Source organism: Dendrobates tinctorius, unplaced genomic scaffold (assembly GCF_039654945.1).
Source record: "Dendrobates tinctorius isolate UK_male_01 unplaced genomic scaffold, ASM3965494v1 ptg000020l, whole genome shotgun sequence".
NCBI classification, from domain to species: Eukaryota; Metazoa; Chordata; class Amphibia; order Anura; family Dendrobatidae; genus Dendrobates; species Dendrobates tinctorius.
Window position 1 is genome coordinate 10,282,090 of NW_027361688.1, and position 25,411 is coordinate 10,307,500.

Genomic DNA, 25,411 nt, shown 5'->3' on the forward strand with positions numbered 1-25,411 from the left:
TTGTCTATCTCCGGTAGTCCAGTAGTCAATAGAATAGTGGTGCTCTACAGAGCTGCGTTTTTGGCATCGGTGGAGGTCCCACCAGTCAGACCCCCCCATGATCAGTATCCACCAATACACTACTGATGCAGGATCCATTTACGTTCATAAGAAAAATCACTGGCATTCTACGAGCTGCGTATATGAACAGCTTTGTACGGCGGCACGCCGCAATAAAAAACCCACATCAGCAATGTATCGCAGCTCTGCGTAACTTGCTACTTGTAGGATGTCGTAATTCGGTTGTGTACATGGAGACAGAGGGTTCTTCACTCTAATTTTAAGATCAAATGATTAAAAAAATTACTAAGGAACCTCTGGGGATGTGATATGCTAGAACCTCGGGGGCGGGGTCTTGTGGGCTTACATTAATTGTAAGAATTGGCTACGTTAGTGCAGCCGTATTCAGGAGCTATGGGGTATTTTGTATCCTATTAAAATGTAACGACCAGAGAAATGACTAAATCTGTTCTCCGACGACTCCCAGGCTCCAAATAAAATCACAAATAGAATTCAGAATAAATTTCAAATCTTTATTGACTTTGTTTTTTTTCTGCACCGAGAAAGGAAACAAAGAGCAGTCTGCAAATACAATAATGTCTCGATCACACAGGGCCCAGATAATACAGAGGGGATTACTGAGACGCTGCCGCTGGGTTTCATAATGTTGCACGCTCGCCAGCTTTTGGGCTTTCAAATTGAACGACGACCTTTGCCCTTTGGCTTGTTCTTCTGTGAGTCCGACGCCATGCTGCCCGTCAGGGAAGGCAGTAGGTTGTACAGTTAACTCCTGATTGGGGCTAAAAAACAATACCCTGAAACCACACAACCTACTACCTCACCCCGCTAAGGCAGCTCGAATGACTCAATCGACACCCTGGAGAACAGGACATTGTAGCGCACTTACCTCGGATAATTGGTCGTGAACGTAGGAAGGCCTCTGGTCCTCGGGTATTAAAAATGGTTCAGAGAAAAAGTGGTTAATAGCAGACAAAGAGGGCAACGTACAAATGTTTTTATATAGATCCAACTAGTATAACACTATAAATAGTAGAGGGGGAGGAGGGAGATGCAGCTACATTTTTTTCATGTGAGACTGCCTACTGCAAGAGGGGAGATGGAATAGAAGTGATGAACCGCATTATAGGATATGTGAGAACTGGGCAGTGCAAGAGATAGAAGTCAGGGAGGAGGGGGATGTGGCTGCAGGTTATATGTGTGTCTGTGAGACTGCATGCTGTGAGAGGGGAGAGGGAGCAGCAGTGGGGAACAGCACTAGGATATGTGGGAACTGGGCAGTGCAGGAGATAAAAGAGGGAGGAGGGGGATGTGGCTGCAGGTTATATGTGTGTCTGTGAGACTGCATGCTGTGAGAGGGGAGAGTGAGCAGCAGTGGGGAACAGCACTAGGATATGTGGGAACTGGGCAGTGCAGGAGATAAAAGAGAGGGAGGAGGGGGATGTGGCTGCAGGTTATATGTGTGTCTGTGAGACTGCATGCTGTGAGAGGGGAGAGGGAGCAGCAGTGAGGAACAGCACTAGGATATGTGGGAACTGGGCAGTGCAGGAGATAAAAGAGAGGGAGGAGGGGGATGTGGCTGCAGGTTATATGTGTGTCTGTGAGACTTTATGCTGTGTGAGGGGAGAGGGAGCAGAAATGAGAGTGTGGTGCACAGCACTATGGGATATGTAGGCAGTGTTATGCATTAAAAAGAGAGGAAGGGGATGCAGCTGCAGTTTTTGAGTGTGTATGTGAGACTGCATTGTTTGGAGAGAGGAAATGATCAAAAGTGTGAGAATTGTCTTGTAGTTCTGTGCATAGCACTATGGGATATGTAGGCAGTGTATAGCAATAAACAGAGGAAAGGTGTGCAGCTGCAGTTTTCTTGTGTCTGTGAGACTGCATACAGTAAGAGGGGAAAGGAGCAAAAGGGAGAGAACTGGCTCAGACTCCTCCTGGCACAGAAATGGGTTATGTGGGCAATACATATGTAATACAGCGAATAGAAGACAAGGAGGAGGGGGATGCGGCTGCACGTCTTACGTGTGTCTGTTATACGGCATGCTGTGAGAGGGGAGAGGGAGCAGAAGTGGGAAGATATCTGATTGGTTCAGGTAGAGGAGGGGGATGCAGCTGCAGCTTCTCTCTCCCCATGCGGGAGACTTCCTGCATATCTATAATATCACACGACACCAAGTAATAATGAGGCTTCAAACACGAAAATAACAGCGACTCCTTCCTCTCCTCGTGCCGTCGGTTCTTCATCCGCCATTGAAGAAATTACAGCCACTTCAGGAAAGACAGTAGATTGTATAGTTATCTGACACTCAGGGATTGACCCCCAAAACTAAACAACCTACTACCTCACCCCAAAGGACAGTTAGCCGGATCCAAGAGCGGACGGGGTGGAAAATCGGCCTCCGAGATGCAACCGGCATGTCAGGGGAACACCACGTAACACTGGAAGGGGACACGTCCTCTCGTTAGGTAAGAATTTCACCTGGGGCCGGGCTGGATGATGTACGCCGGCGAGTACCTGCTTTCTATCTTCAGGTTTCCTCAACAGCAGGCTTGGACTGGTTGTCTGAGGGTCCCCGAGGCCCAGCTGGCTCCTGTAAGAGGTGACAGAGGTAACGTCATGGCTCCTGGATCATTGGAGAGATTGTATGTAACAGAGGGTAAAACATTACCTGTCTAAGCATAGCACAACCGCCACCAGCGTCCGATCGCCAGCTCACATCGCAGCAGTTATACCCCTTTAGACGCCACGGTCAATCGTGACAGAGGCATTTAAGAGGTTGAAAATGGGGGGAAATATCCCTCCTGATGCCCCTCGACTGCGGTTTGCCGATGGCATTGTCAGGGACCTATTGAATATCCCTGTGTCTGCCATACTTGAGATTGGTAATGTTACGTTAGGTAATGGCAGTTTATTGTACAAGCGATCGCAGGTTCAAGTCCCCAAAAGGGGACTATTAAAAAAATAATAAATATATATATATAGTATATTAAAAAGAAATATAACAGGGGACTATTAAAAAAAATGCAAAAAAATAAATAATTATATATACGCTGTATATTAAAAGGAAATCTAAAAGGGGACTATTACAAAAAAAATGTAATAGTATATATAATTTATTTTTTTGCATTTTTTTTAATAGTCCATATATATATATATATATATATATATATATATATATATATATACTGTATATTAAAAAAAGTATATATACAATATGACAGTCCATATCACAACCAGAAATATGGATAACATCTAAAAAAAATTAACATAATTTCCATATTTGTCCCAAACTAAAAAAATAAATATGTATTCCATACGGTGACAAATAATGAAAAAAAAGCAAAAATCGAAATGGCAGAATTGCTGTTTTTTTTTATTTTTTAGACAATTTGCCTCATCGTGAAATCTGCTTAATCGTTATCGGAGGGGGATAGTAGAGCTGGTCACTGGTCACCTTACCGTATTAGTTGCTCATATCCATGCATCGAGATGACCTGAAAAACATCAAAAAGCCACAAAAATCAAAAAAGGCGTACATAATACACCGCAGTATCCAACAGCAGCGATGTACGATAAGTGAGGGACTAATGGTGACGAACAGCGCGTTTCGCAGGCAACACCAGGTGCAAGGGATAAACCTTGACAACCGAACCTGACAATGTCCCCGGGGTACTGTCCTTATGTGACGCTCCCGCTATCCGCTTACTTTGCATTTGACGGGATCCTTCCCATGCTGCATCCAGGGTACAGTACCATCCTTTCACCACTAGATGTCGCACCACCATAGTTTTATCACCTACAGGGATAATCCCAGTTGACACCAACCCAAAAATTTTGTAAGATTATTAACCCCATCAGTGCAGGAATGACTATTCGATAGGTTTTTAAAAAAAAAATAAATTATTATTTTTTTGCCCCTTCTGACCTATTTGGGAATTTAACATTATAGCAATCCCTACTTGTAAGAAGACAATGAGCTGATCCTTGCTGAAACTCCCAGCGATCAGTTTGGAAACCTGGCGGTATGTGTTTCATTTCCCTGCAGCGCCACCCCTGGTGAAATGATGTATTACACTGTGTACATTCAAGTCTGTGTGGGTTGCCAGGACAGGTCTGGTCCTCCAAAGCGATCGATAACCATTCTCTGAACAGAGGACCCTTCTATTAACTCCCCCCCCCAAAAAAAATGCTTTTTTTTTTTTCAGAATGGACAACCCCTTTAAAGAGGACAGTCACACCACATGCCGTGATCGGCTGTCTGGTAGGCAATCCCTGCAATGTTGCGGCTCTCGAACATATTTTTCGAGTGCGTGAGGGCACTCGGTTAGCCCCCGAGCATGCTCACTCATCACTAGTTAGCGGCTCATCTTTCTGTGGATCCAGTTCACACCGTTCATCCAGAATCCACAGGTCTTGGATGACGTGATAATACCCTTGAGGAGTGACTGGCGAATCTGCCAAGGAAAGCTGGGTGACGAGTGCCAATGGATCCGGAGACTTTCCGAGGGGGTCAGGCCGCGATCTGTCAAATGCAGCACCCCATATCCGTCAGACTGGGGATGAGCGCAGGGGTGGGGGGGGGAATCTCCCTCCGGGGGGGGGGGGAATATAACCCTCAGCGGAATTATCCTTAAAGTAATTAAGACGTCTTCTGTATTGTTTCCAGATGCCGGCGCTGTAAAATCCCACATATTCACCGCGGGATCATGTGTTGTGTGGCCCCTATTAAACAGACTTTCATGTTTGCAGTTTTCCATTTCATGCAACGGGGGGAACTATGTGTTAAGTGGAAAAAAAAAAAAAGGAGCAATGCATCTGCGCCAAATTATCCCCCGGCCCGGATTTGTAGGGATACTCAATACTCGAGAAGTAAAAAATGGCTGCTAGCGAGACGGAGCGGTAACACGATCACGGGATCTGTTTATGGGACAACATTTGCTTTTTTGAAGATTTTGGCACTCACAACCTAATGTGCCGAGACCCCACCGATCATTAGAGGGGCAGAAACGCTCTCCCCTTGGTGTCTATCCAAGGACGTCGCTTCCGTCTGGCTGTTCTGCCCCTTTGCTTTAGCGATGACTCGGGGTCTGTAGCAGTCGGACCCCCCTTTTTGATAGAAACTTCTGTTGTATCTCTTGGACAGGTCAAAAGTGAAAATTCTCATAGGATTAGGCATATTGAATCTTGATGCCCCATCTTTTTGGCGTAAGCTGCTGTCAATAAGGTCCCCATCTAGGCAACTTTACAGGTCATAACTTAAAATCTTCCCCCTCTTTTTTTAAATCTGATTTTCAGTCTTAAAGTAGCACGATCGTTGTTTTCTTCTGCTCTGGGAGGAGCCTAAACAAGTCCGTGCAGCACAGGGGAGCAGTCTCATGTATAGCAGAGAAAATCTCCTTTTTGGTATGGGTACTGAACCGACAGCCACCCAGGCAGTGAGTCAAGTCAATTCTAGCTGGACGGTGACAAACCTAAGCTTAGTGATGGATCATGTAGATCACAGGGGCCTTAATTTTGGACATGGAGCAAGGAGGGTAAATATCACTGTTTGGCATCCACCGGATGATCCCGAATGGCTAGTTACAGCCACTCAGAGGTAGACTAGATAATGGGAAGTGGGAGTCTCCAGATATCTTCGCAGACATTGGTGTTGGTGAGGTGGAATCTGTATGTCTCTTGCCAAGAGGGTCCCCTCTAGTCTGAACTAGGACCGCTCCGCATGGGCCATCCGATAAAGCGATGCCTGGGGTCTGAGCTCTGGGATCATCACCGATCTTGTTTTAGTGGTGTGGCCCCTTTTTTTGGTTCACGGGGGGGGGGGGGGGGAAGCGTTGCTGTGCAGGGAAAACATAGCATCTCCGCATCGTCGTCATTTTCACGATCGGATCGATGTCGATGATAACGTACTATATGCCATCACTTGAGATGAGGAAAAAAACTGGTGCCAAGGTATGTAAGAAAAAACAAACAGGTAAAAAATGGCAGCAAATATGGATCCAAATAAGCCTTTGAAATGACCACTGTGAGGGGTGGGGATACTGGTGTCCGCTCTGGTTACATAGTGGTGTCATATAGTAATAAACAGGCTGTGGTGGTTCCCCCTCTCCATCACTTTTTCCTCTGGTTTCCTCTGGCTTGACGGGCGCCGTGTATGCGGTACACCACATTCCTGATCAATTGGTAACACTATTAAAGAGGTTGATGGATTGAAGAGCTGCAGAGGAACAAGCCATCCCCTTTCCTCCCCCGGGACTGACCACCAACCACAAGGTCATTGTTTATCCCCTGCCTCTGCTGACGACATCTCCTCCTTGTCAGCTATCTGCAAAGTTTCATTAGCAAAATGTGAAGATGGAACCAATTGGAGGATCAGACTGAATTAATGGTCTCTCCTCTGACTAGTCCGGCATTTATTCAGTGTAGTGCAGACAGACCACCAGGAACAGAAATCACTCCCTGTATTTCTGGGGTGGTTGGGGGCTTATAACCATCCTGAGAGGGGACAGTATGCGAAAAAATCCAGCTTTCCCCTTGATGCCATATGGTTTCTTAGCAAGTAAATATTATTCCTTGGAGCTTACTTAATATTAACGATGTAAAATTTGGGAAATGTAAGCCCTTTCAGCAAAACACATAGGAACACTCCTAAAATAAGTGTTTTGGGGCAGGGTAGTGTGCTTAAAGGATATTCCCACTATAATAGGTCATCCCCTTTGCATAGGATACCGGATAGCTTACTGATCACTGGGGGGGGTCCTATCTTTGGGACCACCAATCATTCAGAGAATGGGGCTCCAGAACCTGGGGATTGGATTCTAGACTGGGACAGAAGTGCGCATGCTCGTCCTTGACTTGGTTCATTATCTATGGGGGTGCCAGAGAAAGCGAGCACAGCTCCTATCTCAAGGCACCCTTACAAATCACTAAAATGGGGGTCCGAGCCTCCTGATCCTCCTGTGTAAACGTTCAGTGAGCTCCTATAATGTAATACAGTTAGCACTGTAGTAGGTGGGTAGGAAGGGTGTGCAGCTGCAGTTTCTGTGTCTGTGAGGCTGCATGCTGCAAGAGGGGAGGGCGCACCCTTACAAATCACTAAAATGGGGGTCCGAGCCTCCTGATCCTCCTGTGTAAACGTTCAGTGAGCTCCTATAATGTAATACAGTTAGCACTGTAGTAGGTGGGTAGAAAGGGTGTGCAGCTGCAGTTTCTGTGTCTGTGAGGCTGTATGCTGCAAGAGGGGAGGGCGCACCCTTACAAATCACTAAAATGGGGGTCCGAGCCTCCTGATCCTCCTGTGTAAACGTTCAGTGAGATCCTATAATGTAATACAGTTAGCACTGTAGTAGGTGGGTAGGAAGGGTGTGCAGCTGCAGTTTCTGTGTCTGTGAGGCTGCATGCTGCAAGAGGGGAGAGGGCGCACCCTTACAAATCACTAAAATGGGGGTCCGAGCCTCCTGATCCTCCTGTGTAAACGTTCAGTGAGCTCCTATAATGTAATACAGTTAGCACTGTAGTAGGTGGGTAGGAAGGGTGTGCAGCTGCAGTTTCTGTGTCTGTGAGGCTGTATGCTGCGAGAGGGGAGACGGCGCAGCCCAGCTACTCTATAGAAAAAAAATCCCCCAAAATTTGCAGGTTGCATACATTTTTGGCTTTGCTACATCTGCTATACCTCATCCTAGGGAGTTACTGTGTTTTTGTGAACATTATAATGTGCGGTTAAACAAAAACCAGCGTGAAAGGAAGGAAGGAAATCACATGTACCGTCTTATAATGTCGTGTAAGGTCAAGGGAGAGGAATCTGGAAATTCCCCCAAGTCTCCAATCTGCAAGAGAAGAGTGAAATATTATTTTTAAAAAAATTAAGTGTTCCTTTTCAAAATGACAACGAGACCGTATCTAAATGTGTTTCAGTCTCTTTATATCCTCCGTGGGGTAATATATGGAGAATATCAGACTTTATTATAGGTCTAATCACAATGCGATCACCTGTGATCGGTGGATATCGCCTGGCAGTAAGTGATTAATTTCCCTGCAGTGCCACCACTGGAGAAATGAAGTATTACACGGTGTCCATTCAAATCAATGGTGTGTCTATATAATATGGGATAGGTCCTCCAGAGCGGGAATAATACTCATTATGACCACTAATGGCGGCCATATAAGTTGTCACCAAACTTTCACAGAAACAGCTGGAAAAGGGACCGATCAAAGATTTATTGGGGTTTTTTTTTTTTTTACGCTGGCGGGAAATGATGTTTGATGGGAAAGTTCACATCGTCCCCCCTTTCCCTTGTAGTAGCCTGATTAAATGTGGGGAACGCAGGGACCGTGTCATAACTTTTATAGCCAGTCCTGTCGTAAGAGCAGCCACATGTTGACTGATATTCATTAGACCTGGCACTGTGGTGTAAGCGCTGGCATCGGGCCACAGCTGTCCACCACAGACATAAAATACAGCGAAACACGAAGGATATCCTGGGCTGGAAATACGTGACGGTCACAATGTCTGCGAGCAGTTATATTAAAGGGAACAGAACGCGCCGTAAAAAAGAAAAATGCTGAAAAGCGGCATAAATTCTGCAACACTGCAGCTAAAAATGGCAAATACAAGGGGCGTGTTTTGGTTTTGGGGTCCAGCACAGGAACCTGTGTGTGACCCTCCAGGTGCTGGCAAAATACACTACAGGTTATGCTGGGAGTTGTAGTGTTTACAGTAGCTGGAGAGCCAATGGTTTGAGACCACTGTATTGCTTTTTCAGTGCGGATGCTTCCCAGGTGCCCCGCCTGTCTCTGTTCTTGAGCTACCAATATGTGACCACTGCAGCCAGTGCGGCATGTGATTGTCTCTGTTCTTCCTTCTCCGATTATAAGACCTCTGCAGCCAATCGCAGGATGTGTTGACCCCAGTGTGGCATGTGATTGGCTGCAGCAGTTACATATCAAGTCATTGCCGGTGCCCCGCTGGTCTCTATTCTTTTTTTCTCCAGATATAAGACCTTTATAGCCAATCGCAGGATGTGTTGACCCCAGTGCGGCATGTGATTGGCTGCAGCAGTCACATATCAAGGATGTGTTGACCCCAGTGCAGCATGTGATTGGCTGCAGCAGTCACATATCAAGTTATTGCCGGTGCCCCGCTGGTCTCTATTCTTTTTTTCTCCAGATATAATACCTTTATAGCCAATCGCAGGATGTGTTGACCCCATGTGATTGACTGCAGCAGTCACATATCAAGTCATTGCCGGTGCCCCGCTGGTCTCTATTCTTTTTTTTCTCCAGATATAAGACCTTTATAGCCAATCGCAGGATGTGTTGACCCCATGTGATTGACTGCAGCAGTCACATATCAAGTCATTGCGGGTGCCCCGCCGGTCTCTGCTCTTCTTTCTCCAAATATAAGACCTTTATAGCCAATCACAGGATGTGTTGACCCCAGTGCGGCATGTGATTGGCTGCAGCAGTCAGATATCAAGTCATTGCGGATGCCCCGCTGGTCTCTGTTCTTTCTTTTCCAATTATAAGACCTCTGCAGCCAATCAGAGGATGTGTTGACACCTGTGCAGCATGTGATTGGCTGCAGCAGTCAGATATCAAGTCATTGCGGATGCCCCGCCGGTCTCTGCTCTTCCTTTTTCGATTGTAAGGACTGTGTAGCTAATCGCAGGATGTGTTGACCCCCAGTGCAGCATGTGATTGACTGCAGCAGTCACATATGAAGTCATTACTCGTGCCCTGACGTCTCTGTTTTTCCTGCTCCCAATATGTGACCTCTGCATCCAATCACATCATGTGGTGACACCATTGCGGCATGTGATTGGCTGCAACAGACATTGTTATACAACGCCTGTTGAAACTATATCTTATTCATAGTCTGTTAGCGCCACCTAGTGGCAGTCTTGTCCCATAATGAACTGCAATACCAGTTACAGCCTATTGACAAAAGTGGCGCTGTTCCCAGACATTGCCTCTTGCCTGGTGGGTATCGCTTTGTCAATGTGATACCGGGTGGACCCCCAGTGTATGATGGAGGACAGGTAGGGGGTCTTAGATGCATTAGCATCATCAGATAATGGAAACTGGAGAGGAATTGTACCTAAACTACCTCTAGATCCAAGGTTTTGTAAAGATTTTCTGAAAGGGGAACCAGTTCTTCTCCAGCAGCTACATGTCGACATGTTTTTTGTTTTTTTTTTGCTTATGCAGCACTGACCTTAATATACCGGGGTCTGGAGGAGAAAAAACAGCAACCCAGTAATTTGCGTTTATTCAGTTGCTGGGCGCACTGTGCAATTATACGTGTCATCGGTCACAGCGTAACTAGGACTGAGATTAATAATTGAAAATTAACCTTCTGTATGTCGGCAACCCAGTGGCACTTTCTATGATGCTTCATCTAGCTAGCAGCTACTTAGAGGGTTTTTTGTTTGTTTGGTTTTTTTTTAGTCCGGGTGCTTTGATCTATACTGGAAAACCTGACAAATGAGGATCTAGAACCAGAGATTCTCAAGATGGAAAACTACAATCTTCAGCATGTTCTAATAGATCCATATTGAAAGTTGTAGTTTTGCCCCAGCTGGGGAGCCACAATAACAGTGATCGGGAACAATTGGGTGCTAAAACTTGAGGGTCTAGAATAATTATGTACTGTCACTTGAGGTTTTAGGATAATAGAGAACTGATACCTCAGGACTTGGGTACTGATAGCTGTGGTACTAGAATATTAGAGAGCTGATACGTGTGGTTCGTGAACTTTAGAAAGCTTTTGAGCTGATACATGTGGTTCATAGAACTTTAGAGAGCTGGTATGTGATTCTAGAACATTAGAAAGATGATACATGTGGTTCTAGAATATTAGAGAGCTGATACAAGTGGTCCTAGAACAATAGAAAGCTGATAATTGTGGCTCTAGAACATTAGAGAACATTTTGTTCTAGAACATTAGAAAGCTAGTACTTGTACTAGAACATTAGAGAAGTGAGACTTGTGATTCTAGAACATTAGATAGCTCACATGTGAGATTCTAGGACATTAGAAAATTGATACATTTGGTTGTAGAACATTTAAGAGCTGGTGCTTATGGTTTTAGAACATTGTAGAGCTGATATTTGTAGTTTTAGAACATTACAGAGCTGATCCATGGGGTTCTAGAACATGAGAGCTGGTACTTGTGGTCCTAGAACATTATATAGCTGGTATGTGTAGTTCTAGAACATTAGAGAGCTGATGTGCGGTTCTAGAGCACTAGGGAACTGGTGGTTCTAGAACGTTACAGAGCTGATATGTTTAATTCTAGAACATAAGAGAGCTAGTAAGTGTGGTTCTATAACATTAGAGAGCTGATACACTTGGTTCTAGAACATTAAGTTACTAGAACCAAGGGTATTTCCATTCCTGAAACCATAGGGCACTGTCCCTTGGACTTTTTTTGTACTGGTGTTTGCAGAAAGACAGTATAACATTAAGGGTTAACAAAAGAAGGGTTCCCATCTCTGATTGTTGAGGGTCTAGAACAGTGATCCCCAAACAACGACCATTCCAAGCCTACCCTGATAGTTGCAGAATGAAAGATATGGTTTGGCAGCAGCTGTGGAGGTAGCGGTTTAAGAACAGCGATGTACAGCAATGGGGTGTTGTTGACACTCGAGAACCTTGAATAATAGCACCCTGATATTTGTGTACTTAGAATAAATGGGTGCTTGTTGGTTTAGAACAATGAACACTGTCAGATCCAGATTAATGAACACTGTCTCTTGGTGATCCAGAACAATGGGGCACTGCTAACTGAGGATTTACAACAATGGAGTGTTAGCATTTGAGGACTTAAAATGGAGGATTGACATTTGTGAACTAGGGAGGCACTGTCACTTGAGGAGTGTCACGCTCATGCCCTGACTGGTGGGCATAAGCCAGGGGGTTGTGGCCCCACTGTGCCACAAACCCTACTACCCTGGAAGGGTCGTGACTAAGACAGCTGCCTTGGTTTTCACTGGAGCCTCTGAAGGTGAGGTCAGGCTTGTGCGGCAGGCAGCTGCCAGGTGCCACTCCAGGGTGGTGTCAGGCTGTGGCTGCTGATCCCACTTGGGGAGAAGGTACGGGCGACAGGCACGAGTGGCAGACAGGCAGGTGAGCACGGCGGGCATAGCTGAGACAATGGCAAGCAGGCACGGCTGAGACACTGACATGCGGGCATGGCTGAGATACTGGCAGGCGGGCATGGCTGTCACACTGGCAGGCGGGCACGGCTGAGACACAGAGACAGGGACCAACTGGAAAGGCACAGGGACACGGGCAGGAAGGAGTGGTGTATGGAATAGGTAGGGTCCTGTTCACACAGCGGATGCAGGTACTGGTACTGACAGGAAGGAATGGTGTATGGAGGAACAGGTAGAGACCTGTTCACACAGGAGGTGAGGAACCGCAAGGCTGTGGTGAGGAGCTGCAGTCCACAGCAAGAGTCTCTGCAGCAGTAGAAGCAGAACCGCAAGGGTGTGGAGCACAAGCAGAGCCACAAGAGTACAGAGCATAAGCAGAGCCGCAAGAGTACGGAGGAGGCACAGTCACAAGAGTACGGAGCAGGCAGAGCCGCAAGAGTACAGAGCATAAGCAGAGGTGCAAGAGTGCGGAGCACAGGCAGACTCACCAGGGTACTGAGCACGCAGAGCCACAAGAGTGCGGAGCATAAGCAGAGAGAGGGGACACAAGGATAGACACAGCAGGGAAAGGAGCTACAGACAAGGAGACAGACAGAGGTAGGACTGAGTTCAGACAAAGTAATGGTACGAGACAAGGTCAGGAGCAATAGTACAGAGACCAGGATATTCTGCCTCCTGGAGGGCAGACAGGCAAGTACAAGGCAAAAAAAGGAGTGAAGCCTCCAGAGAAGGCGAAACACAGAACAAGACCTGGCAACTCAGCAGCAAGACACTGAGTTTAAACATTGCACAGGCAGGTTCCACTGGGTGGAGCTGCCCTAAATACTAGAGGCCTCTTGGTAATTGGTCAGGGACACATTAGACAGGTGCACCCTGATTCCATAAGAACCAGAGAGTTCTAGCGCTGCCCCCTATGCAAACAGCCAGGAAGCATGCAGAGAGCAGGCAGGCAGCAAGAGGCACAGAGCATGGAGCTGGCAGCAGACAGAAGTCACAGCATGGACTGGAGCAGTGAGTAAATTGGTGTGGGTGGGAAGGGAGGCCATGCAGTGATGCCAGCAGGTTTGTAACAAGGATCTACAATAACAGACCACTGACACTTGAGGATCTAGAACAATGGCTATTGATAGAAGTAGAATTGAGTACACTGTTATCAGAGGGTATAGAACAGAATACTGTATATGAATATCTAGAACTATAGACACTCTCAAATTAAATTAAGGCAACACTTCTATCTGAGGATCAAGAACAACAGAGCACTGTTAGATGTGGAATAAAATGGTATTGTCCGCAGAGGATCTAGATCAAAGGCCACAGTCAGATATAGAATAAACGGGCACTGTCACCGAAGGAACTACAACAATTAGCTCTGTCAAGTGTAGATTACCGGGGCACTGTTTCCAGTAGATCTAGAATAACAGGCAACTTCAGATGTGGAATGAAAGGGTATGGTCACTAGATGATCTATAAAAATGAGCACTGTCAGATGTAGAATGCGTTGGCACTGTCACTAGAGGTTTTCGAACAATGGGCACTGTCAGATATAGAGTATGAAGACACTGTCAGCAGAGATTATAGAACAAAGGGAACTGTCAGATGTCGAATATGGTGCCAGTGTCATCAGAGGAACTAGAAAAATGGATTCCGTCAGATGTAGAATAAGGGGTTCAATGTCAACAAAGGATGTAGAACAATGAGTACTGTCAGATGTAAAATATGGGTGGGCATTATCACGAGGATCTAGAAAAATGGGAACCCTCAGCTATAGAATCCGGGTGCATTTTCAAAAGAGGTTCTACAAGAATGGACACCATCAGACGTAGAATATGTCAGCACCTTCACAAGAGGATCTAGAACAACGGCACTGTCACAAGAGGACCTAGAACAGTGGGCACTAACAGATGTTGAATATGGTGGCACTGTTCAAGAAAATCCAGAATAATGGGCTCTGTCACAAGACGATATAGAACAATGGGCATTGTTAGATGTCATATACAGTGGCACTGTCACAAAAGGATCTAGAACAATGGGCACTGTCACAAGAGGATCTAGATCTAGAATAACGGTCACGGTTTTTAGAGGTTCTAGAACAATGGAAATGGTCAGATCTAGAATATGATATCACTATCATGAAGGGATCTAGAACAATCGACAAAGTAATCTGAAGATCTAGAACAATGGAGCACTGAGATCTAACGATATAAAACAAATGTCACTATCAGACTTGGAATAAAAAGTCCCGTCATTAGAGAATCTAGAACAATGGAACACTGACCATTTTGGTTCTGGTAGACATTTAGTACATCCCTGTTCTAGTATCACTGTATAACTAGGCAGATCTGTCATTGAGGAGACTGAGAAAGCTGAATGACTAGAAATGATCACCCAGCTTTCCCAGTGATGGATATAACTAGTTAACTGCTGACCCCCTGATAGTCTTCTAAGGTTAGGAGGAAGCGTTCTTCATGATAAAGCTCAGTGGTGTGTGAGGTTTGTGGTGGACTCTGTAACTCCACGTTTGGATGGTTCCTCTTTACAAGTGTTTTCTCAGGAATATGATGGGGGGGGGGGGGTCGAGTCTGACCTTTTACCGATCAAGTTTCTCGTCAGAATGATAGCCGGATTAACAATTCCATTTTAACATGAAACTAAAGACTCTTAACCCCCGAGTATCCCCAGTGACCATCCAGTTCCTATAACTCAGTACCTAGAATGGGCTCTTCAGCTTACAGATGGAGGCAGAGTGTGCAGAAAGTGTAAAGTGACCCCAGAAAGGGGATTAGTGGCCAATTCTAAATAGCTGTTTCAACAGGTGAACGTGTGACAGGTTACGCTTATGCTTTACGACCCGCCAATTAGCATGTCTGTGCGGGAGGCACCTGTTGTAGGGATATGTGGATTGTACACTGGGGCATAACAATGATCTGGCCATGGGTGTAATGTACCGGACACTGAGAAGATCCAATTACCCTCACAATATACAGAGAACGTTCACATAGACATGTGTTATCATAGCCCAACAAGATAGGATCATGAACTGAGAACAAAAGGAGACCGGACCCAAAAGCGAAAATCAAAAACACCCCCTTCCACCACTGCTGGTCCATACGCGAGTGGCTGGTTGGCTCATCCACCAGTTTCACATCTTCTGGAAAAGGTTATAAAACTTGATGGGACACAAAAAGGGGTTGAGTTTTGGCCAACTATGCCCAAAAGTCATTGATTATGTGGTTATGGATAAGGCTAATATTTCCTGATTTTGCCTTTCGGTAACAGGTCAGTAGGACTGATCCTCCATACTGGGAACAGAAGCGACTAAAAGATACGGAATCGCTATGCTGCCTGATCAGAATGTGTCACCACCAATCTGAAATAGGAAAAGCCCATCAATGTAGACCCTTCAAGTCTTCCCCTAGTCTTTGAAGATATTTACCCCATGCTAAGGAGAAGAGCTTTGTTAAGGTGGTTTTTTACCATTCACGCTGAACAGAGATCAGGCCTCTTGGATCTTGGCTTCTCATTCTCGAAGCCTCAGGTGCTATCTCTTTTGACAGTTATCCCCAAGTCTTAAACCATGGGGTAACTCTTAAAAAAAAAAAAAAAAGTTCTTTTCCAAGAGAACCCAAACTTCTTTCCCATCCCTACTGTAAAAATTTCAGCTCTTACCGTCTTCTTGGGATGCACCAACCAGGTCCAAGACTTCTAGATAGAAACACTGTTCTATGGCATACCATGGAGCTCACCAAGGGCTCCTTTAGGTATGAATGGGGGGTTAAAAAAGTATTGGGGAGAAATGTGACTTTGACTTTAGAATGGTTGATGTCCTTGGACGTATAATACTTTACATTGAGTGGTAGACAAAATGGAAAAGGTCGATTTGGTGCTCTATGGTGCCATGCCGATAATGGTGGTCAGAGGACCTCGATCAAGAAGGCAAGAGTTACCCAACAAGAGGAGAAGAGGAACATTTATAGATCTTGGCTTGTGCTCCAAGAGGGGAAGACCTTGGCTTGTGCTCTAAGAGGAGAAGACCTTGGCTTGTGCTTCAAGAGGGGAAGACCTACTATAAAAGTTTCAGCTATTACCATCTTCTTGGGATACACCAACGAGGTCCAAGGCTTCTAGATGGAAACGCTGTTCTATTGCATACCATGGAACCCAACGCTCACCGAGGGCTCCTTTAGGTATGCTTGGGGGGTTCAAAAAGAATTGGGGAGAAATGTGACTTTGACTTTAGAATGGATGATGTTCTGGGACACAAAATACTCTACATTGAGTGGTAGACAAAATGGAAAATGTCGATTTCGTGCTCTATGGTGCCATGCCGATAATAGTGGTCAGAGGACCTTGATCAAGAAGGCAAGAGTTACTCTACAAGAGGAGAAGAGGAACATTTATAGACCTTGGCTTGGACGCCAAGAGGAGAAGAACAAACTGAACAAAATTTTGCTCAATCTCATGAATCTCTATTTCTGCTGAATTTGATGAAAGGACACTTGAAACCATGGACACCTCTTGCTTCACGTCAACTTTGGTGGTGTACGTCTGCCGACACATGCTGACGAAGGGCTTTTGAAGCTCGGTCTGGAGCAAAAAAAAAAACGATCAGTGTCTGTCACCCAACACCCTTATCTACTCGACAGCTACTGCTATTTATACACAGAGAAGGCAGTAAAAAGCTGCATAATAAAAACAGTCCACCTCTCTGCAATGAGTCTGGGATTTCCAGTGACTCGTTTATCATGGCCTGTCAAGCCACTGGCCGGCACTTGCCATCTGGCACAGGAGTTCCAGCCTCTGCCTGCCGCATTCTTTGCATGTATCACATATAATGTACTAAGCATGACCAACTGTAGACAAGGAGGAATGTAGACTGGTACGCAAACTGTTTAAAAGGGGAAACGGGGGCTCTCTTCAAGCAGTGAGGGCAACAGGTGGACGTATATATCGGGAACTCGTATTAACCAGACTAGTGTTACAAGGCTGCTGGCAGTCCTACTATCATTGAATAGGGATTTTGAAGACGAGCAGACAGGGTAACCTCTTGGTGACCCTCCAGGATGACTTGTATCCAAGATTCGAGAACCGGTGCCTTATTGCATTTATTCCAATGATGACAAGCTCAGGTTTGAGTTATAGATACGGGAGGTGGAAAGTTATCGGAGCCTAAATCTCTTTCTCAAGCACAGCACCTTGTAGGGGTTGTAGCCCTTCTGAAAAATTCTACCTCCGGTGTCCAAATCCATCGCCCCGCTTGCCAGAAATTGTTCTTCATTGAAACATGTTAAGGTGTTCGATGCTCTCAGGGTGCGGCCGAGCGGTTCAGTGCACCTCCCCACCTATTTTTTTTCCATTTATCTCCACTCTCTTCTTCTTGATTGATAGCTTTGTCTTCACAGGAGCCAAAGGAGGGCGGAGATAGGATGGTGCACTGAACCATTTAGCCACACCCACTCTGCACCAAACAGCTCATTAACACATATGAATAAACAAAAGTTACAAATTGTATTAGGACTATGCTATGCCCACTGCAAGTTACTGTGCTTGATTTGGACACTCATTTTGTGCTGACCTGCTCCCTTTAAAATTGGTAGGATGAGAATGAGTGCATCCCGACTTTTCTCTGTTAAGAGTAACTCCGCCATAATTTATTCTAAGTATGCTCTCAGAATTGCCCTTAAAGGGCATCATTCACTTCTCCCAACATGTCTTTTTTATTATATATTCATATTCCCCATAAAAAGACAATTCTTAATCATCTTTTCTCACATCTCTGCGTTGCTCCATTCCTTTTTTATTTCTCCTGGAAGTTTATGACTAAATGGACTGGGTGTTACTATTCCCCCTTGTCTGAGGAGGGTGTGTCCCTGCACACTGTTAGAACATCAGCACCGATTGGACAGTGTCAGACTGAGCAGAGACACGCCCCCAAATGGTAACATCCACTTATCATTTTTTATTACACTTTCAAGAGGAATGGTACCACGTACAGTGATAAGAAAAACTGTTCCAGAATCTGTATTTGACGTGGAATACAATGATGTACTAAACAGACACATTAAACTTGGAAGTAAATTTCATATTTTGCTCTTTTAAAGGGTTTATATGATTGCCTTCTTCCAAAAAAACAGCACCACCCTTGCCCATAGCTTGTATTCTGTATTGAAGCTAAGCTATATTAGGGCCGAGCTGCAATACCAGACATAACCTATGGATAAGAGTGGCGCTGTTTCTAGACATAATCAGACACTTTTTTTTTTCCTATTTACTACATATAGGGGAAACATGAGCAGCGGTCTGGGACTCTTTAGTCAGACATCTTAGCAGAGATCACGCTCTTCAGACATACTCTTGTGTCTGCTTCATAAGCCGTCAAGATGGTAAATAGATTTTATGCCCGCGAGTGATCAAAGGGAGAAGGGATCTACACGGGTGGAGAAGTATTGGGATTTGCAGTGATAGGAGAGATAATAAAGGCAGGAGTGCAGAGCAAACAGCTTCACATATTTCATGGACTAGACTTCAATGGGAATAGATTAAGTTGCCGGATCAATGAGGGTTCCCAGGTGTCCAGGAAAAATCCAGTCCGTGGAAACCTTACCAAAGTATCACTATGAAAACTACTCAGCAAAAAGTTATAAAATCCACATAAAAAAGATTCTGAACCCATTTAAAGGGGTATTCCGGTCCACACCCTTTTTTTGGGATTACCGTTCGATCGGTGTGAGTCCGACCATTGGGATATGGGAGAATAGAGGTACGTAGGGGAAAAAAATGGGGATTTGTGTCTCCGAACAGCAGTAGAAGCTCATGCGCCATTTTGCTCCATTCAGAGTCTACAACACTGACTGACCGGGGCCCCACTGTCCCAATATTTGGACCCACACCAATTTAAGAGTAATCACCTAACTAGCGGAAAAGTGTAGACCAGAATACCCCTTTAAGGGTATGTTCACATCGAGAGTGGATTTAATGCGATAGATTCGGAGCTGTTCTTCTAGCAGAAATGCCTCCGAAGTGGGAAAAAAAAGCACGATGCGCAGTATGACTGTTTTCAAAAAGTATTTGAAGAGGTTTTTCATGTGGATTTTGGAGCAGAAATCCCCTCCAAAATCTACATTCACAAAATATTTGTTTTTGGTTTTTTTTTTTTTGACAAGGATTTTGAAATGGCGCCCCTCCAAAATCCACATCAAAGAGTGTTCCAAGTGTATTTGAAGCATTTCGCGATGTGGATTTAGGAGCAGAATTTGATTCAAAATACACATAAAAAAACTTTATGGGGACAAAACCTAAATTTTGTTTCACCCCCAGAATCAATTCTGTGGCAGACATGATGAGTCAGACAGAAAGGGGCAGGACGTATGGAATTGGCATGGAGGGGTTTGTCTATGTCATTTGGAGGAGGGTTTGTTTGGCGGTTCAGAGGCCGGGCTTAAAATGCAAAAAACCTTGTTAACTTTTCATGGAATTTGGGCGGCAGACAGAGGAAGACCTCCTGGACTCCTCAAATTTTGGATATACACCGAAAAAGTCCTGAAAACTTTCTAAAACCAGTGGTCCTGGAAGGACAGAGGTGATCATCGATCAAACAGAGTCCTGGGGTACAGATACCAGTGGAGTAACTTGAAGCTCAGAAGCCCCCAACTTTCATGGGTCTTCTCATATGGTTCAAAAGGACCTTTTGGGCACCCCTAGGCTCCAGGACGCAGGTCCGATTAGAACCCCTGCACCCACAATAGTCCACCCAGATTCGGTATGAAATTGGAGGCACATTGAGAAACAGAAGAGGCTCCTAGACCTCCATGCGTGCAATATTATCGGTTCATATGACATAGAGCTGTAATAAGGGCCAGTGCTTGAGATCTTGAGCGAATTGGGAAACAAGAGAGACTCCTTAGGCATATACCATGCCTTTATAAATAAAAAAAAAAGAGAGACCTGATGAAGCTGGTGTACTTACTTTGAAAACCCATCTCAGAATTGATTGTGAAATGAATCTGGCTCATTTTATTACTAGTCAAGAAAAATAATAATATCAGAAATTGATGGGGGTTTTTTCAAAGTAAGTACACCAGCCTCATCAGGTTTAACATGTATGTAAATTGTATTATGAAATTTCACAGCACAAAATGTTACCCAGACCCACCATTATCCTCAAATTTTAGTGCGTTTTTGTTTTTTTTAATGTAGTGTGGAAAATGTACAACTGGGCCGATCTACTGACCTGACTCAGCTCTCCGAGGTTTTGGATGCAGTTTGCTTCTTTTGGGGTCCCAGGTATTCCGGATTTCATCCATAGGAGGAAGAAGGTCTTCTTCTGGACCTGTGGGTAAAGAAATTTGATTGTGAGATCGCTGAAGCAAGGAAGCATCTGCATGAATACGACAGAATTAAAATAATTGCATTAACAGTGCTAATAAACTCTACCGCTACGATATCCGTCAACTTTTCCAACTTTTCTCCTCCGCTAATTTGCATCCTCGAAAGGATAAATCCATGCTGCTTATCAAAAAAAAGGAAGATCCCCCTTTAAATGGCCAGAAATGACTTCTCGTGTGTTCTGCCGGCTCCTCGTATCAGATTTGTTGCCATGCAGATTTTCCATTTACCCAACATCCTCCGAGCGCGGAAAGGAGTAAAGTGACTTGTCACGTCCCCTCCTTCCCAGTCATTTAATGGGAAACGCTCTGGCTGAAAAGGCACAAGACGCTGTTATCTTCTGTGACGTCGGATAATTTGTCTGATCTACTATCTGAGGTGTTTTCTTTACGTTCTTCCTTTTTGTCACCCACCCTCCACGTTCTTCCTTTTTGTCCCCCACCCTCCAGACCGATCGTGCCGTCATTCCTAGTCAGTCATGAGGACGACGCGTTACATAAGACGAGTAGAAATCCTCCCAAGTGTAATTAAACAGAAGGCGTCATCGCATTTTATTAAGTCCGCAGCTATCGGTGGAGACTTTAGAACGGAAGCAACCGCGGAGAGGGGGAAAGCGTTCTCCCAAGTGGCAAACTTTTTGCCTTATAGGTGCGAGCTGTTTGCGTAGCAAGCTGCGCAATTTTTCTCCAGCGAGTTAATTTCGAGTCTAACGGCTCCCGTGTCTCATTCTCACTGACAAGTGCCTCCAGCGAGCTCAGCCTCAAAGAACACTAAATCTTTTTTTTTTTTTCAAAATGTATTTATAGAATTCCATAAATCTTGCACGCACCTTCCAGCAGCTGTAGGGAGAGCGAGAGCCTAAAACCAGGCTCCGAGGGGTGTCTTTGTTTCAGGAATACCAACCCCACACCCCTCACTCACGACAGCACGCTCCGAATACTTTGTGCGACATCTTTCTAGGGGAATATGTCAGGGATAGTATATACATACACACATATATATATATATATATGGGGGTCTGTACATTGCCCTATTGGGAAATTAGACAACAGCGATTCCATGGAGTTTCTCTTAATGGAGAATGCTCGGCGGGTAATCAAGGGCTCCATTTTAATGAGAAGTGCTCTTTACCCGTCGTGCAAGGAATTACAACATGGCCGCATGGGAATAGGGACGGCCCCAGTTTCCTGCAAAGCCCAGTAGCCAGGTATAAGTTCATTCTCAGGATCATGGGGCTAGTAAAGGATCCTTTCTGAACAGAGAGTGATGGCATATTCTAGCGCTGCACAAACCAAGCGCTTACGTGTCGTAAGCTTGGAATAGAATGGCACGGCGCATGCGCAACAAGCTGCTCTGTTCAGCTCCTCCTGGGTGCGGTCTGGCCACCACAAAAAGGGGGACATAAGTTCTCCATTCTGGCAATCCACTGGTGTCACAGTGGTAGGATCCACACCAATATAGCAATTTAATGCACTCTCTCCAGTGCCCTAGGCTTAGAATAGCATGGCGCATGTGCAGCAAGCTGCACTAGTCAGCTCCTCCTGAGTGGGGTCTTGCCTCCACAAAAAGAGGCACATAAATTCTCCATTCTGGCTATCCACACCAATATAGAAATTTAATGCACTCTCTTCAGTGCCATAGGCTTAGAATCGAACGACACGGCGCATGCGCAACAAGCTGCTCTGTTCAGCTCCTCCTGGGTGCAGTCTTGCCACCACAAAAAGGGGACATAAGTTCTCCATTTTGGCGATCCACTGGTGTCACAGTGGTAGGATCCACACCAATGTAGCAATTTAATGCACTTTCTCCAGTGCCATAGGCTTAGCATAGAACGGCATAGTGCATGCGCACCAAGCTGGACTTGTCAGCTCCTCCTGGGTGGGGTCTTGCCACCACAAAAAAGGGGCACAGAAATTCTCCATTCTGGCTATCCACACCAATATAGCAATTTAATGCACTCTCTTCAGTGCCATAGGCTTAGAATAGAACGGCACTGCGCATGCGCAACAAGCTGCTCTGTTCAGCTCCTCCTGGGTGGGGTCTTGCCACCACAAAAAAGGGGCACATAAATTCTCCATTCTGGCTATCCACACCAATATAGCAATTTAATGCACTCTTTTCAGTGCCATAGGCTTAGAATAGAACGGCGCATGCGCAACAAGCTGCTCTGTTCAGCTCCTCCTGGGTGGGGTCTTGCCACCACATAAAAGAGGCACATAAATTCTCCATTCTGGCTATCCACACCAATATAGAAATTTAATGCACTCTCTTCAGTGCCATAGGCTTAGAATAGAACGGCACGGCGCATGCACAACAAGCTGCACTATTCAGCTCCTCGTGGGTGCTGTCTTGCCACCACAAGAAAGGGGGGACATAAGTTCTCTAATCTGGGGATCCACTGGTGTCACAGTGGTGGGATCCACACCAATATAGCAATTTATTGCACTTTCTCCAGTGTCATAGACTTAGAATAGAACAGCACGGTGCATGTACAACAGGCTGCTTTGTTCAGCTCCTCCTGGGTTGCGGTCTTGCCACCACGTGAAAAGGGGGGATGTAAGTTCCCCATTCTGGCGATCAATTGATATCACAGTGGTGGGATCCACACCAATATAGCAATTCAATATATTATCTTAAGTACCATAGGCTTAGAATAGAATGGCATGGCGCATGCCATGCTCTATTCAACTACTCCTGACCGCAGTCTTGCAGCCATCGACGAAAGTTGGACACAAATTCCCGCGATTTCCATATGATGTCGAAGCACTGTCTTCAGGGCTATAAACTTGGAGTTGCATGGCAGGGCGCACGCACAACCTCCTGTTTTATACAAGATTTCTTGGCTGTGTCTTGCCAACCATCATAGAAAGAAGGACACAGGTCTTCCATTTTGGAGATCTGTTGACGTCACTGAAGCGGGAATCGCATCAATGTTGTAATTCAGTGGGCTATCTTCGTTGCCATAGACTTAGAATGGAATGGAATGGCGCATGCATGACCAGCTTCTCCATTCTACTCCTCTTGGCTGTGTTCTTGCCACCACAGGAGAAAATGGGATCTAAGTCCCCCATTCTAGCAATCGGTTGTTGTCACGGGTGAGATTCACTTCAATCTAGTAAAAGAGAGGTCATCGGTGCCACAGGCTTAGAATTGAGCGGCACGCCACCTGCACAACAAGCTGCTCCTTCCAGCTCCTCCTAGGCGTCATCTTGCTACCATGGGAGAAAGGGGTACACAAGTCCCCCACTCTGGTGATACAATGGTGGGACCTACACTAACCTAGCAATTCAAAGCGCTCTTGAGTCTTTAGTACAATAAGTGTAAAACAGAACGGCACGGCGCATGCGCGACCAGTTTCTCCTTTCAACTCCTCCTGGGCGTGGTATCGCCTCCATTGGAGCAAGGGGAACACAATTCCCTCACTCTGGTGATACAATGGTGGGACCTACACTAACCTAGCAACAGCGCTCTCGAGTCTTTAGTACAATAAGTGTAAAGCAGAAAGGCACGGCGCATGCGCGACCAGTTTCTCCTTTCAATTCCCCCTGGGCGTGGTATCACCTCCATTAGAGCAAGGGGAACACAAGTCCCCCACTCTGGTGATACAATGGTGGGAACTACACTAACCTAGCAACAGCGCTCTCGAGTCTTTAGTACAATAAGTGTAAAACAGAACGGCACGGCGCATGCGCGACCAGTTTCTCCTTTCAACTCCTCCTGGGCGTGGTATCGCCTCCATTGGAGCAAGGGAAACACAAGTCCCCCATTCTGGTGATCAGTTGTAGTCACTAAATCTAGTAACTCAAGGCTCTACCTTCAGAACGATTGGCTTATAATGGTCCGGCATGGCACATGTGTGACCAGCGCGTCCATTCAAGAAGGAAGAAGTTCACAAGTCCCCAATTCTGGCAATCGGGTTGGTCTCACACCAGTCCAGAAATTCACCTTTTCAGTGTGTGTCTGACTAGATGCATGGATCTACCGAGTCCTCTGGATGTGTTTCGGTCCTGCTTCATTGGGTCCTCACCACTCATAGAATCACAGAATCGCAGAGTTGGAAGGGACCTCCTGGGCCATCTGGTCCAACCCCCTGCTCAAAGCAGGATTTGCTAAATCATCCCAGTCAGATGTCTGTCCAGCCTCTGTTTTAAGACTTCCATTGAAGGAGAACTCACCACTTCTTCTTATGATCTCAATTGAGATCATAATGACCTTATGTAAAAATGAATTTTCTAAACTATATAAAAAGCTCATTTTCAGGGTAAATGAACTTACAGTAAGAACAACGAAACAGGAGAATTATCCTAGAACAAGACAGATATCCTCACCTACTGTATAAATTCAGTCCACGCCGCGCAAGACAAGGAACAAACAGCTTGACGCACAAGAACAAAAAAAAAAAATTACGCCATATCCCATCTGGCACCAAAAGCACAAAAGCTAAATGATAAGAACTTATAGTGAAAAAAATGAATAAAAAAAAAAATAAAGAATAAAAAAAAACGCTGTCTACATCTTTTTGTACTAGATAGATTTGCTGAGTTAACCCCTTGCGTGCAGGGAGGTGGTCACCGGCAGTGAATGGCACACAGTCGGTTGGGTCGCAGTGCCGTGGAGTACGGCTCCCCGGGTTATAGCCATAGAACGGTTAATGGCAGCGCCCCAAGGTCATCTTGTCGAAAGCAGACATTGGTTTCCATCCAAACGTCTGTAAGCTTTTCTTCTGTCTTCTTTTCTTCTTCTGTTTTTTTTTTTTTTTTCCCGCGCAGCCAGTCAACAACAATCGTCCATCGTCCGGCGAAATAAAACAGGAAGG

At 45.4% G+C, this 25,411-nt stretch overlaps 1 protein-coding gene and 1 long non-coding RNA gene across 9 annotated transcripts in view; one reads left to right on the forward strand and one right to left on the reverse strand.

Annotated features, from left to right (window-relative positions):
• The window catches only part of LOC141083410 (uncharacterized), a 56,958-nt gene that overhangs the window by 21,149 nt on the left and 10,398 nt on the right, over positions 1 to 25,411 (forward strand). The gene's annotated exons all lie outside the window — the stretch shown is intronic.
• LOC141083409 (uncharacterized) overlaps positions 559 to 25,411 on the reverse strand; it is a 109,454-nt gene continuing 84,601 nt past the window's right edge. For 2 of the 7 annotated variants that reach the window (XM_073567653.1, XM_073567655.1), the window contains exons 5-8: positions 20,441 to 20,539; positions 7,823 to 7,884; positions 3,521 to 3,555; positions 559 to 2,651 (exon numbers count right to left, since the gene is read on the reverse strand). In XM_073567653.1, coding sequence (XP_073423754.1) covers positions 2,420 to 2,651; positions 3,521 to 3,555; positions 7,823 to 7,884; positions 20,441 to 20,539 — 428 coding nt within the window. In that variant the 3' untranslated portion in view covers positions 559 to 2,419. The other 5 variants (XR_012230704.1, XR_012230703.1, XM_073567654.1 and 2 more) reach the window with 4 other exon arrangements.